This window comes from Glycine max, chromosome 2, assembly GCF_000004515.6.
Source record: "Glycine max cultivar Williams 82 chromosome 2, Glycine_max_v4.0, whole genome shotgun sequence".
NCBI classification, from domain to species: domain Eukaryota; kingdom Viridiplantae; phylum Streptophyta; class Magnoliopsida; order Fabales; family Fabaceae; genus Glycine; species Glycine max.
The window spans coordinates 4,219,422-4,234,394 of NC_016089.4; the positions used below are offsets into that span (position 1 = coordinate 4,219,422).

Here is a 14,973-nt window from a genome sequence, read left to right on the forward strand (position 1 = left end):
TTAATTATTAAATTTCTAACTTTTAATAAATAATAATTTTTAAAAAATTTAGTATTTTTACACATAAAATTGAAACTAATTTTTATATTAAATAATGATAACTTTAATTGTTATTATAATAAAAACAAACACATAATTAGTTTTACATAATTTTATACTAATTATCACTTTAATTATTATAATAAAATAACAAATAAAACTAATTTTAAATAATTTTATACTAATTAACATTAATCATTATTATAATAATAACATATAAAATTAATTTTATATATTTTATATTGATTGAATTAATATATATATATATATATATATATATATATATATATATATATATATATATATTAATGTATATGTGTGTGTGTGAAATGAAATATAAAAAATGAATAAATAAAAAATCAATCCTTTAACTTTAAGTTTCACTATATAGAGAAGTTATTTTTTAACAAAGAAATTAGTTCTTCTGTTTTTGTTTTAAGCAAATCAAGGGCCCAAGCCCAATAACAGATGCTCCAGATCATTTAGACATGGAGTTTGTTTTTGATTCCAATGGATTTTGTTATTTATCCTATCATTTTTCAAAATTTCAAAATTACTCATCCCTAAAATGCACAATAAAATCAAGATTTTGTTATAGAAATGTATAGCAAAATCATGATTGCACTGTGCAACATTTTCACACCCCCTAATGCACTGGAATCACAATTTTGTTGTGTAGTTGGTTCTGTGAAAAAAGTGTACAAATGAATCACAATTTCATTGTTGTGCAATGGTGGTTAAATACATAATGTACAACGAAAGCGTGGTTCCATTGTGTAGCACAAATTATTACACAATGAAATCATGATTTTATTGCATAACCAAAAACTCGGAGAAAAAAATGGAATCTTGATTCCATTGTGCCAAAATGCATAATAAAATCATGATTCCGTTAAGTTTACGAAAACGAACAAAATACATGTAACAATGTGGGTGTAGAAACTCAAGAGAAGGAAAGAGGAAGGGGAGAATGAATGAAGAAAGAAGAAAAAAAAAAAAAAAGAAGAGAATGAAGAAAGGGAATGAGAAACTGTTAGGAGGAGGGGTGGGGAAGAGTGAGAATGATAGTTTGATAATGTTCTTGGTTGGTGATGGCCAAGAGCAATTTGATTGGAGTCAACACTAATGACATTAGACAGAAGGTACAAATTCTATTACAATTATCACTTATTCACTCCATCTTTCTGAAACTGATCTAATGGGAAAGGAAACTCATAATTTTTTTTCCTATGTGACTTTCATTTTCTATATTGCTAAAAGCTTTTTTCTTTGAAGAAAATCTTAACTTTTGGGGTTATTAGTGTTGGTTTATGTATTCAAAGAAAACAAATATTGTATTTAGGATATCTTTGATTGTGTTTTTATTTTTGATTTTTTGAATATATATTTTTTTAAAATGAATTGTTAGAGTAGGAGTGAGAGATCAAAGAAAATGGAACAGCAATGAAGTTTTTAAGTAATAAAAAATTGAAAGTAGAAAATCAAGATAATTCAAAGTATTTTTATTTTTTTATTTTAAAACTGAATTTTATTTTTAATCTACTCTTAAAAATGATTCTTACTAAATAAGTTTTTTCTTTATTTTCAAAATAAGAAATAATCATGCTCGTGTAAAAATGTATTATTTTACTTAATGGGCTGTAGCTCAATTGAGAACACATACTGAATTTATGAGAGAGGATCTTCCTTTGATTCTCACAAAATACATCATTGAAGATAAATAATGAACTTTAAGTATGACTAAATATTGAGTTGATGATTAATCCATTGGTGACAAAAAAAAAAAGTTGCATGGGTTTGCTCATCTTATATTATTAAAATAACCTAAAAGAGAACAAGAAGAGTTTAAGGGCAGTTGCATGGATGAAGAAATACAAGAATACTTTCCAGCTATCTATTGTTATTAATTTTTAAAACATTTTTTAAAAAAAGATACTACAAAAACTACGCCGTTACTTAATCAAAATGTGCAATAATCAAAATAAATTATTAGTATCCCTTTATTTCTCGCTGTACAAACATTATACTAAAAAATCTAATTCAATGCTAATTACCAGTATATGACAATTTTTTGTGCTAACTTCCCCTTCTCTTTGTTATAGACTATAATTATTCTAGCGATAGACAGTATTTCTACTTGAGCTGGTAGGACCACTAATTCGTGATAATTGGTTTTGTTTCAAACTTGTTTCACACTTCCACCAATGCTTTGCATCAAACTCCAAGCATGTAAGTAACAAAATCCACCTTTTCTGCATCATTACATCTCATAATTCTCAAAATTTTCTCTAGCTTTTGCAGTCATACTTCTGCTTTCATAGGATTTACACTGTTGCAAAAAAATGGTGGATCATTCTTACAAAATTCAGATAATCCCACATATTGAGAGTTCGAATGCACAATTGATTTGGTGATGACTCCGCTTCCATTCCATCTGCTCTCGCATAACTCTGGTCATTCAAACCGAGGTTGTTGCAAGTTCATCATTCGTGTTTGTCCTTCGCTGATTAGGTGCCATAAATCTGCATAAATGTTAACAAATCTTTGCACACTTGATAGTTAGTCACCATTCTCCCATATATTTAATTAATAAAAAATGTAGTGTTAGTTGAATATATGGAGCCATTTTAGATTCTTGTAGTCTCTTCGTCGTCATCCATCAAGTACTTACAGAGTTATAAGCTTTTTCCCTGTTTAAGGCTGCAAAAGAAAATGAGTAAATCAAATAAGATCAGTGGACTCTTGATACACTTGTAATGTTAAAGAACACAGTTTGTGCAAAAAATATATTTTTCAAAAAGTGATTATACTAAACTTCATATTCAAATGGAGTACAAATTGATAAATACCATTTAGTTATGGAAGGAAAGACTCTTAGAAGTGGAATTCAAAGGAGACGAGGCTCTCCAAAATTTGTTGAAACAAAAGTTTACATATTGTACGGAAACCAGCTAGAGGAATGGATAAAGAGAAGCAAAACATAAAATTAACAAATAAATGTCATTATTTAGAGTATTGACAAAGCTCCAAGTTGGGTTGTTTCTGTTGCACCACCAATAACACAAAATCAATACTCGAACCACTACTTAACATAAACAACATAATAGAATATGCTCTTTTTTTCTTCTTCTTTGTTTTGACAAAATGAAACATAATTGATATGAAGTATTAAAATGAAAAGTTTAGTCAGAGATGTGTCCACAAAAAGTCTATTCTCCGATAGAAACACACGCAATCCATTTATCATTGAACTTCATCTCCACCTACAACACAAAAAAAGCATATGTTCTAATTTACAAAACAAAAAAAAATCAGAAATCTACGAGATCCATTTCGTCACTCAAATCAATATTGCTTATGGGATCCACGAGAGACCTGGCCAGAAGCAAATGCGAATTTTTAAGACCACGCTTCACTTTTGAATGCATTGGCGCATTGGTGGTTTTGAAGAGCTTGACTTGTATACATACAATGGAGAAATGAAGGATCATGGATGAAGTGCGCATCAAATGTTAAAGAAAAGGAAGAGTAAATCGATATACAAATTTGAAATAGAGCAAAAGTTGTTGTTGAATGGGACGAGAGAAAGGAAATGAAGAGCATGCAAAAAGGTAAAAAAAGGGTTTTAGATTAAAAAAGAAGAAGATAGAGAATGCATATTCGAGAAGGGGATTGATTAGACCAAGTATAGATTAGTACTCCATACCGATTTTGGAACTTGCTAATAGCAGTCACCGATTTTAAATTTGCATGCCAAAATTTAAGTCACGTTGATTGAGATCTATAGTATATTTGTATTGGAAGAAAGATGGAAAATCTTTGTTGATTTTTGGGTAGGAAAAAAAGTTTTGTGGGGAAAATGGGCGAGAAAACATTGTTGGAAAACTTCTTTGTTTTATATATATTGAAGAAAAAAATAAAAATTGAAGGTTAATCACTTCCTTTCTATGTGACTCATACTATTTGGCAAGAAAAAAATTAAAAGTTATGTTAATAAAGTAAATTTCATTTCAAACCACACGAAATTAATAAAAAATTATCTTTTAATTCATTGTTTATACTAGAGAAAAAAAATTGAATTAAAGATTAGTATAACAAAATTTCTTCATCTCTCTAGCTAATTTTGTTGCCTTTTCCCTTGGTTAGTTATGTTCTTATGATTGTTATTATAAAACAATTTTTATGAACACATAAAAATGAGAGTCACGATCCGAACATTCTTGAGAAGAAACCGAGTTTGGTTGCGATTGATCCATCGTATAAAATTTCCTTCAAAAAAGGAAAATAAGAAACACAAAAAAATAAAAATAAGAAACAAATAAATAACTGTAATTATAATCTAAAAGTAAAAAAAATAAAAAAAAATATTAACAAAGTTGGCAAAGATTGGTTCACATAATGAACGCTTCAACAGCAAAATTTCCCGGGCTAGAAAGTTTCTTGCTCTCTCTCTGATCCCATTCCGCAACAACAACTCACATTCCCTCATGCATAATTTCCATCTCCTCCAAAAGGGTTAGGGTTTCTCATTTTCCTTCTTCCTCATCTCAAATTCCTCTTTCCCCATCCAAATTTATTTTGGGCCTTTTTCCTTTTGGTGCGTATTTTACAGATTTTTACTCTTTGCATTCATGGAAGTTTCTAGATATTCATTTTTCCTTAAACAAATGCATGATTGAAGCAGAAAATTGTATTGATTGGAGGAGGAGGAGAAAATTGGAAGAGTGCGTGTTTGGGTGAGTTTTCTATCAATCAAGGTCCTCAGGTGAATGATCTGAGGGTTTCATTTTTGAGGTGAGTCAAGGGTAATTGAAGATGAGCGCTTCTAAGTTCATCAAGTGTGTCACTGTTGGGGATGGAGCTGTGGGCAAAACTTGTTTGCTAATCTCCTACACCAGCAACACCTTCCCCACTGTTAGTTCTTTTCTTCCTCTTATTTTGTTTCTGTGTATTAGTGATAATGTTTTTTTTTTAATTTTCCTTTTTTGGAATGGATTTTAGAGTTTTGGATTTAATAAAGAATGAGTTGCTACAACTATTGTTCAATCTAAAAAATGTGAAATTGGTCAATGCGATAAATGTTGACAAATGGACAAAAAGGTTGAAAGAGAATGAGTTTTTCTTGGCTGCTCTCCAAGAGAAACTTATATTTTGAAGTAGAATTAATTGCTTGCAAGTCTAATTAGTTTATTTGAAAAGTTTGCTTGACAAAATGAAAATGTTTCCTCTCTCAATTGTTTGAGGTTAAGAATATGTAGTCTTTCTAGAGCTTTTTCAATTTATTATATGACAACTCTTTTTTAAGAAAGAAGAAAGAAAAAGGAAATAATTAGGGGGTATGATTTGTTTTATGTATAACTACATGTCTTCTCCATTGGGAAACGACAAAAGGTGTCTAACATGCATAATGGAAGTAACAAAATACTATTATTATTATTATTAAGAATACTAGAATCACATGCACTGATGTGTTGGGTATTGATTTGAATGCGATAAAGGAAATAAAGAGATTTTGGTGCTAAATTTATCCCAAGTTGTCAATATATTTTGGGATTGTGTTTCATGCTATATATGATATTATCTTATAAATATGTTTATTGATAAAGAAAAATGATCATTATTTTTGCATCTCTTCACTTTGTTTGGAAATAGGATTATGTGCCAACTGTTTTCGACAATTTCAGCGCAAATGTGGTTGTGAATGGAGCCACTGTTAATCTAGGATTATGGGACACTGCCGGTATTGTTGTTATTTTTTCTTTGTCCATTCTGGGATGTTGAGTTCTTTTTAGATTTTTATTATTCTATTATGTGGAATAGGTCAAGAGGATTATAATAGATTACGACCTTTGAGTTATCGTGGTGCTGATGTTTTCATATTAGCTTTCTCTCTCATAAGCAAGGCCAGTTATGAAAATGTTTCCAAGAAGGTACTTTTTCCACTATAGTCCAAAGTTTAAGTTCCTAGTGTTGCTCAAATTTAGAATGCACTTCTACATGTTACCTTTAATGTAAATGTGATGTTTCCATAATAATTGTAAAGAACTATATCCTATTTATATTAATTAAAAAGTGCTAATAAATTGTGTGTTATTTTCATTTTCAGTGGATTCCAGAGTTGAAACATTATGCACCTGATGTTCCCATTATTTTGGTTGGGACAAAGCTTGGTAAATCAATTTCTACCTAATTTTTTAATGTTTGATATTATGATACTGTGCATTTGTTAATTGCTTCTTTTAGCACATTAATTTATAATACTACTATTAAGCAACTTTTGTGTTTTGGAATCATAATTATATAAATTTCATGATCCATATAATACTATAGTTTGATATTTTTTGGGTACTTTACTTTATAATAATGTGATTGATTTATAACTTTTTTATTGTGTTCATTTTATAAAAGATGAACTACTTAAAATGATTGTTACAATCTAGAAAGAAATGGAAGATTGATATTTGGTATATATTGAGCATATCTCCTTTTATTTTAAAGTTTTGACCTCTATTTGTTTTCTCAGTTGCAATTATTATGATCATACATTGAATATTTTTAGTTTGATGTTACTCTTATTTGTTGTCTCTTTGTACAAGGATGTTTTGCAAGGTAGGATTTTTACATTACTTATATTAACATTTTACCGTCAACTAATTATTAGGAGGATTAATTAAATAATTGGTAGTGTTTACTTTTAACTAATTACTGGGAGGATTAAATAATTGATAGTGTTTAACCGTTCTTCATCATTAGTGAAGTTTTAGACATTGTTAATAATAAAATATGTGAATATAAACTTTTTCTTTGTTTCTCCTTTATCCATTTGATTAGACATAGTGTTCAACTCTTATGGACAACTATAATGAATGCAATTGAGAGTCTATCTAGTGCAATGCTAGAGGTCTTAGCTATCAAGCTTGACTTTGTTTATTTGGATCTATGATGTATTTATCAAATGCAAAAATAATATTTGAAATTGGTTAACAAGGTATTTTGGTTCAAACTACCATTTTTCTCCTTTAGAGGTGTGATATTAAGTAACATTTAACAAAAAAAAAGTTACTTATAATATTAATCTTGTAAAATTTTAATAACTTGCATTATAAATTATAATTCATCGTGGTAAAGTTTTTATTGATAGTGTATGTGTAGATGGATTGATCCTATCTCCATAGTAGTATTAATACTTATAAATAATATGTGAATAATTTTTGTATGTGTTGTTCTATTTAAGGGACAAATGATTTTGTTAAAAAATTTCTCAACCTCTACATATTTTATCACCAATTGTTCTTTCAGTTAAGAGTTAATCCTTTACCGTTTTTTTATTTGAAATGAGACAGACCTTCGAGATGATAAGCAGTTCTTCGTAGATCATCCTGGTGCCGTACCCATTACCACTGTTCAAGTAAGTATTATTTTTTGTGGACCTCTAATTGCTTATTTGCTTTACACTTCTAGTGCATGTTTGTAATCAATTTTTGTTTTTTAATCTAAAATTTGCTCATCTTTTTGAAGGGAGAAGAACTTAGGAAGCTGATTAATTCACCTGCTTACATTGAATGCAGTTCGAAATCACAACAGGTATATAATTAAATGTATTTCCTTTTTCTTTTCACACAATGGTTAAGTTAATTGGTAGTCATAAATTTATATTTGACCTTTATTGCAGAATGTGAAGGCAGTATTTGATGCAGCCATAAGAGTTGTCCTTCAACCACCAAAGCAAAAGAAAAAGAAGAGTAAAGCACAAAAGGCTTGTTCAATATTGTGATTTACTATGTTCAATCATTTGATGACAACCATTTGTTCTACCTAATATTGCCCTTCTCTCATTCCATTTCTTCACTTCGTTGAAGAAGTTGGAGTCTTTTGGGTGTTTGTTTGACATACTCTAGATCTCCTTGAAGCATAAGGTGGTTGTTGCTTTGCTTTTTTGGAGTTATTGTGAATTCTAATTGTCAAATTTGTTTTTCATGGTTCTCACCTTTTTATGAACTTATATTTTATGCATTAATACATTGGAATATCCTAGTTAGGATAACAATCTTATTTGCTTGAATATATTTAAATATTTTATATTTTGTTATAATGCTTGCTATGTTTTAAAAAAAAAGTTATTTTTTAGTTGTTGTTTAATTATTTTATAATTGATTTTTTTTCCTTGTTTCCCTTAATAATTTTTTTTGCGGTTTGATTGAAATTATGGATGAGGAGGTTTCATTTTGAGCACATAATGTTAGGCTCTAATATAAAACAAATACTAGTTTAATACTCAACAAACCATTTTTACACGTGAGACAAAAGAAAACTCTAGCATATTATTATTGCTTAACATTTTTTTTTGTTTGAAAAAGTTATTTTACCATGTAAGCATTATTGTTTTTGATTAATAAGGCAAATACACAATACTAACAAATTAAAAATCCATTGTATACTAATAAGAATTTTCATATTTTCATGTTATATGTAATAAATTTGCATGGCACGAATTAGTCTTGATTTGATGTTTTAAACCCTTTTTATTACTAAGTAATTGATTAGTAATTTATCTCAAATTGTAGTGAATTAAAAATATGAATATTCAAAGATGATTTTCCTTTATATCTGAAAAATAATAAGTACCCAACAATAGTATAATAGTGTTGAATAAATCCTTGCATCATTAAGAAACAAAATTTTGTTTGTCTTTTAATCCTACAAACTAGACATTACCATCATAAGTAAAAAGATAGTAGTAATTACTAAAACCTTACCTCTATACTTACTCATAAAATTGAGTATAATTCTTTGTAATTTGCCAATCAAGTTACGTGCATATATTGATAAGTAATGCTTAGTATACAAGACAACAAGAGTTATCAAACATAAAACATCACACATGGTAGTATACAAAAAAGTCAAAAGGTTCAATCAGTAGGAGATTCCTAGAAATCTGTCTAATTAAAACCGTAATTACTTACATTGAAGAACCCAAGTAAGCGATTAGTTTTAACGATCTTGTCACCTATTTTCTTCTTCAGACTGGTAAGTTCCATTTAATCGTCAAGCTTTCCCAAGCAAATTTAGAAATTCAAATTAGTTGCAGCCTTGTTCTATCTTCCACCACCCATTCTAATGTCCACCCACTATATGTTGTTGCTTGGTCTGAGATTTTTAATGCTAAAACAAAAATGGTTTGATAGCAGAGGATGATTGAATTCTTAGGTGCCAACCTAGTTGGGATTTAGCTCCCTATCTTGATGTTCATGCTCATCATTTTGATTAAAAAAATATAAAGACCAAGAATCGTAAAATATCCAACGAATAAGCTAATTCAATTATGTATCTAACAAATTAGGGTTAATAAAATAAAGGCATGGCACGGTTGAAATAAATACTACCAAGTTACATCCTAATTGTAAAGTTTGTAATGGGCTCGAAGTTTGTATACATCAAACTTTAAACAATGAAATGAAGAAAAACTGATATATTGTAAGATAAAAGTATAGAGATGTAAAGTTCAAAAATAATAAAAGAATTACTAAATTGAACAAGGTGTTCAAAGAGACAAGAAAATAAACACTTGGAAAGTAAAAAAATGACAAGTTGATACATATTTTGTAGAAGTGATGAGTGATTGACCTATTTAATGAACTCTTAATGAAATGTTAATGATTTTTCATCATTTAAAATTATTTCAACTATTACCTTCTCTAATTTACTTCAATCATAATCATTTATGTGAAAGAGTATAAATTATTTGATTTAACTCCTAATCCAAGAATTTTTGGTATCTAATACACAAATAATGAATAAGTTAACTTCTCATACAAAGAAGAAACAATAATCAAGCAATAAAAAGAAATAATAATGGATAAGTTACCTTCTCATACAAACTTTTGTTTTTTTTTTTCATCACATGATTATTTCTCTCTCTTCCTCCCAGGCACTTCCGAGTTGATGTGAAAAGGGGTTGCAATGATTGTGCGAAATCTCCATTGCTTTAACAGAGCCCAAGATTCCCACTTGCAACTTACAATAAAACATGTGTCATTGTGAAATTTTAAATCTGATCATGCTTCTCCCTTTCCCCATAACTACACTACAATCTCATAAATTATGTCCACCACCTGCTTGTGACAATTCCGTAACCACACTAATCTTCCACAAGCACAATACTCCCATAGTAAAACACCCTCTATCATAACCGAGACTTCACCAACTATATTAGTCAAACATGTTAAGCACCAAGACTTCACCAAACAAAAAACATATTCTCGTTATTTAACTTCAACCTTCAACAATCGAGGATTTCAATACTGAATCAAATTGATAGAAACACAATTTTGAATCGGTTCTGAATATAATTATTGTCAGGATTCACTTCCTATCATACATATTGTTATGATGCTTGATAATTTACCAAGTCCTTTAAAATCTTATAAATCTACAAAATCCTTTCAAATTTTATAAATTAATATTTTATAATTTTGGTCTTTCTTCTATTTTCAATTAGGGAGGTCAAAACTCAAAAACAAGCATTATTTTTATCAATGGGAATTTATCCCATGACTTGCCCATGACTTTAGCATGCTAAACACAAGCATAATTTTCAACACGGGATCCAGAATCCAGATGTAGAGGATCCTAAACTAGATTCTGTGCACCATTCTGGAGAAAAGAAAATTGTGGAAATATACGCGCAACTGAATTTTAAAAATGATAACATAATGCTTATTTGCAAAGGGTTTCACCATTAGAACAACATTTTTGTAATAATAGTTGCTGTTCTGTTCAACTAGTAACTCTCAAGGGATATTAAGTGATCCTGAATAAAAGTAGAAAATTTGTGATTCCATCCTATCTATTATATATAAAAGTAGAAAACTATATATTCTTTGTAGCTTATTATTAGTTGGGATGAGAGAGCACAGAATGAGACATTTGATTCAAGGAACATAAAGCTCATCAATTTATTAAGTCAATGATGTGCCTCGTTTACAACTTACAAGGCATTAACAAATAAAGAGATAGTAGTATCAAATAAAGACAATTAATTGAGTGGGGACTAATGCCATGCCAATAGTAATAGTCGTGCAGCTATTCCCTATCAGTAAGTAGCATACTTCTTCCCTCTGCATAAAATGAGTTTAAACGAGTGGAGAGCAAGTTCATCTCCAACCTAAGACACTATGTTATTGATAATTCCCTTTATTAGATTATATTGGTGGTTCCCTTCAGGCCCTTGGACTCAGAGATAATGTGATGTCCTGAAAAACCTTAAGTCTCAACATCCTGGAGGTGGTACTACCTGTGTCATAATAAGCTTTATCTGATTCATTTGGGGCTCCCAAAATTGCAGCAAGAATGGCCTCCTCAAATTCGTCGTCGTTGGGCAACAAGTCTGTTAACTTGTTCTTCTCAGCAGCATCTTCTGAGGAGAGCCTTCTTGATTTGTTCTGTGGCACTGGCACACCTAATTCCACATGCAACTTCTTGTTGTTAATGTTGGCATCCCTGACATCACTCACCACTCTCATGGACCCTGCAGCATTTCCAGACCTTGTTCTCTTAAGGGTCTCTGAGAACAACTGGTTCTCAATTGGTTCCCTTAACATAGATGATTTTGATGCATAGAATGGAGGGGCTGCAACATTGAGTGAGTTCCCCAAAATGGCACCAACTTGTTTGTTGCTGTTGTTGTTGTTGCTACCCTTAGATGGTGGCAGTGCTGTGTGATTTGTTAACATTATGTTGGAATTGATGTTCTCATCAGCAAACTCATCATGAATTTTGGCTGAATTTATTGTTGTTGTTGCCAGCAAGGTTGTGGTGTGGTGGTGATCCTTGCAAGGCTGTGGTTGCCAAATTGATGAAGAACCCAAAAAGGCCTCAAAGAGCCTGCTTTGTTCAATCCTATCAACTCCCTTGTTCATCATCTCAGACTCAAGGTCTTTCAGCATTTGCTGTGCCCTTTCATAGGCTTTCAGGTGAGAATCTGAGCCTCTAGGGCCATCCATCACTGCAGGCTTTACCCGGTACAGTGTCTCCTTCGCCTCGCCAATTCTCCCTTGCTTCATCAAGCAAATGCCCAGATTGCACATCTTGTTGTTATCTGGGGCTATCGAAAGCGCGCGACGGTAGGCGTCTTCTGCTTCTATGTAATTGTTCTGTTGCATCAGTGCCCATCCCAAGTTTCCCTACATTTCAAAACAATCCCATTTCAGTTTCATATAAGCCACACAAAAGAGTATAAAAGTTCACTTTTTTATTATGTGCTATTCTATTCTTACCAGCAATCTAGTGGCTTCTTGCTCCACAGAGACTTGAAACTTCTTTCCTTGAGATCTTGCAGTCTTTGTTCGCTTTCCATTGAAAGCCAATCCTTGTTGAATCAAGTACAACTTGTGCTTCAGTAGACCAATTTGATCATCAAGTCTCCCACATCTCTGTTAAAAAAAGTGCTTTTTTTCAGTATCGCTAATGATATAAGTTTAGGTTTTAGTACAACAACAACAAGAACAAAATAAGTTTTTGTATAAATAAAATAGCATGAAATTTGGAAAGTGAAAAGTGACCTATTACCTTGTAGAGATCCAAGAGGATGTTATCGAGAGATTCTTGTGCTTGATCCGAACATCTACTTCGAAGCGATTTAATGGCTTCGATGGCTTCTTCGGCCCGATTTTGCTGTTTCATAACAATAGCCATATCTTTCAAAGCACTGTCCACTCTATCTCCCGCATTAATGGCTGCCCAGAACAGCGGAATCGCTCTCTCCGGATCCTTATCCACCAACTGAACACACACACACAAAAACAAAACGAAAGAACAACACTCAACATTTGAAACATGAAAAAAACTTGAAAAGGGAAAAAACCTTCTAAATTGCAAAAAAAAGAGGCAAAAACCTTGTTTCTTTTTTTGCAATTTACAAGGTTTTTGCTCTAAAAAAAATTAGTTGCAAAATGAAAAAATCCATCAAAAGGCAAATTTACCTGAACGTTTTTGGCTCTGACATAAGGAGTGTCACCAACTGGGACCTTGTGAGCCACGTGGAAGGACTCAGAACGCGTTCTTGGAACGACCCCAAGAGGCTTTGCCGGAGAACAAGGTGCAGACTTGGAGGGTCTGAGACCGGGAGGAGCATTCCACATCTCCTGCAACATTGTGAGAGGGTAGATCTGATTTTTTTTTCCTGCAGGAGAAGAATGACAGTGTTTGAACCAGATGGAGAGAGATTGTGTTGCAGAGAAGAGAAGAGAAGAAAGAGAGAAAGAAAGAAACGGTGCGCTTTCGAAGAAGACGCTGAATGCTTTTTAAATTTTGGAAAAAAAATAGCCGTTGGAACATAGCCGTTACCCTACTAAGATGCAATTGGGTTTTATTATTTGTACTCCCTAGTTCACTGCATACACTCCCCTTTTCTTTCTTTTTTTAACTCTTATTACCACAAATATCCTTAATACCAAAAATACACTTTTTATATAAAAAATAAAGTGAAATATATTCTTAATTCCTATATGCACATTTTTTTTATTCTATTCCTTTTTATTTTTTTAAGAAATTGTCCTAAATTTCATTTTTTTTTTCCGTTAGTTCTTGCCATAATTTTGTATTGAAATATGTTCTTAATTCCTATACGCTCATCAGTATATATTTTTTTTCTAATTTTTAGTATAAAATAAATTTTAAAAATAAATAATAATTAAATTAAAAAATGTTTCTTAAACCAAGTGACAAAATCTGGACCATTAGATTAATTAAGGATCTATTTGATTTGTATAAAATTATGGAGTCTGTTTGATTCATAAAAAATTATGATACAAAACAAAACAAGTATTTTTGTTTCACGTTTAATTCGCAAAATAGTAAGAGACAACACAAATCAAACAAATGGTACAAAGTGTTAAAATGATATTCTTGTGTTGTTTTGCGATCAAATTGGAAGATGATATTCTTGCTTAGCTTGTGTTTTCTTGTCATGTTCAGTACTATATTATAGAGTTTACTAAGATTCTGAATGCAATTAAGCTGCTAGCTCGAGGTTGCTGCAGATTACACCCCGACTTCTAATCTGGTCCAAATAATTCATGCTATTCATTGTTATGAGGGAGAAGTAATTTGGGATCATATACTCAGGGAGGATAACCAGGTGGTAGACCTCCTAGTTAATTATGGTCTTAGTTCTTTAAGTAATCATGTTATTTTAATTTTGCTCTGCATTTCACATGTAACGACATTGCTGGTATTGCCTTCCCCAGGGGCTTCTAAATCTTGGGATTGAAAAAAAAAACCAAAAAGTGTCATGCCATCATGAGACTAAAACAAAACAAAACAAAAAAACTTACAAAGACTAAAATATAAAAGATATAATTTACTGGACTAGAAGCAAATATATATATATATATAATTTACAAAGACAACAAAAAAAAATATCATATTTACACAGACAAAAAAACATTTAAGAATATTTGTAATTATAATTTGCTAACATTGTTTTTTTTAACAAAAGAAGAATCATATAATTTCATTCATAATATTTGAGAAAATACATGAGGAAATATAACATTTAACCTTGATGCCCTTACAAGATTATGGACAAGTGTTGACTTGCCTCTTTACATAACTTATCCTAAAGTTTGTTATAGAAAATAATAATTGGATCTACGTTAACAAATTCCTTATTAAAATGTGTAACGATAGTTAATTTTTGTTTAAAAGTGTTTAATTGTGTTATGAGATTATTGAAATTATCTAATAATAATTAACTACTAGTAAAATAAAATTAATCATATTTATATAGGTAATTAATCATGTTTGCTGAGTGGACACTAGGTGAACAATTTGCTAGTGTACAATAATTAGTACTTATAATCTTAGATAATACTTCCACAAATGCGTATCTTCCAAAAAAAAAAAAATACTGCTTTATTACAAATTAAGGCGAAC

General features: G+C 30.7%; 2 protein-coding genes across 2 annotated transcripts; one reads left to right on the plus strand and one right to left on the minus strand.

The window, feature by feature from the left end:
• The first annotated feature begins 4,112 nt into the window (after positions 1-4,112).
• On the plus strand, positions 4,113-8,020 carry LOC100801284 (rac-like GTP-binding protein RHO1). Its single transcript, XM_003520113.5, has 7 exons — positions 4,113-4,953; positions 5,692-5,779; positions 5,860-5,969; positions 6,146-6,209; positions 7,383-7,447; positions 7,558-7,623; positions 7,712-8,020. Exons 1-7 carry the CDS (start codon positions 4,855-4,857, stop codon positions 7,811-7,813), a joined length of 594 nt encoding a protein of 197 aa, XP_003520161.1. The 5' UTR covers positions 4,113-4,854; the 3' UTR covers positions 7,814-8,020.
• Positions 8,021-10,969: 2,949 nt separating this feature from the next.
• On the minus strand, positions 10,970-13,321 carry LOC100803414 (protein POLLENLESS 3-LIKE 2). The gene is made up of 4 exons (XM_003520115.4): positions 13,020-13,321; positions 12,607-12,819; positions 12,315-12,470; positions 10,970-12,221 (listed from the first exon to the last, which is right to left on the minus strand). The coding sequence occupies exons 1-4, from the start codon at positions 13,188-13,190 to the stop codon at positions 11,259-11,261; spliced, it is 1,503 nt and encodes a 500-aa protein (XP_003520163.1). The 5' UTR covers positions 13,191-13,321; the 3' UTR covers positions 10,970-11,258.
• Between the last annotated feature and the right edge of the window lie 1,652 nt (positions 13,322-14,973).

Excerpts from the sequence above, each read along its gene's own strand:
- LOC100801284 (XM_003520113.5), top strand. The coding sequence starts at position 4,855 with ATGAGCGCTTCTAAGTTCATCAAGTGTGTCACTGTTGGGGATGGAGCT. Across the intron at positions 4,954-5,691 it reads CCAGCAACACCTTCCCCACT|GATTATGTGCCAACTGTTTT; the intron begins GTTAGTTCTTTT and ends GTTTGGAAATAG. Across the intron at positions 6,210-7,382 it reads TTTGGTTGGGACAAAGCTTG|ACCTTCGAGATGATAAGCAG; the intron begins GTAAATCAATTT and ends GAAATGAGACAG.
- LOC100803414 (XM_003520115.4), bottom strand. The coding sequence starts at position 13,190 with ATGTTGCAGGAGATGTGGAATGCTCCTCCCGGTCTCAGACCCTCCAAG. Across the intron at positions 12,820-13,019 it reads TCAGAGCCAAAAACGTTCAG|TTGGTGGATAAGGATCCGGA; the intron begins GTAAATTTGCCT and ends GTGTGTGTTCAG. Across the intron at positions 12,222-12,314 it reads AAGAAGCCACTAGATTGCTG|GGAAACTTGGGATGGGCACT; the intron begins GTAAGAATAGAA and ends TTTGAAATGTAG.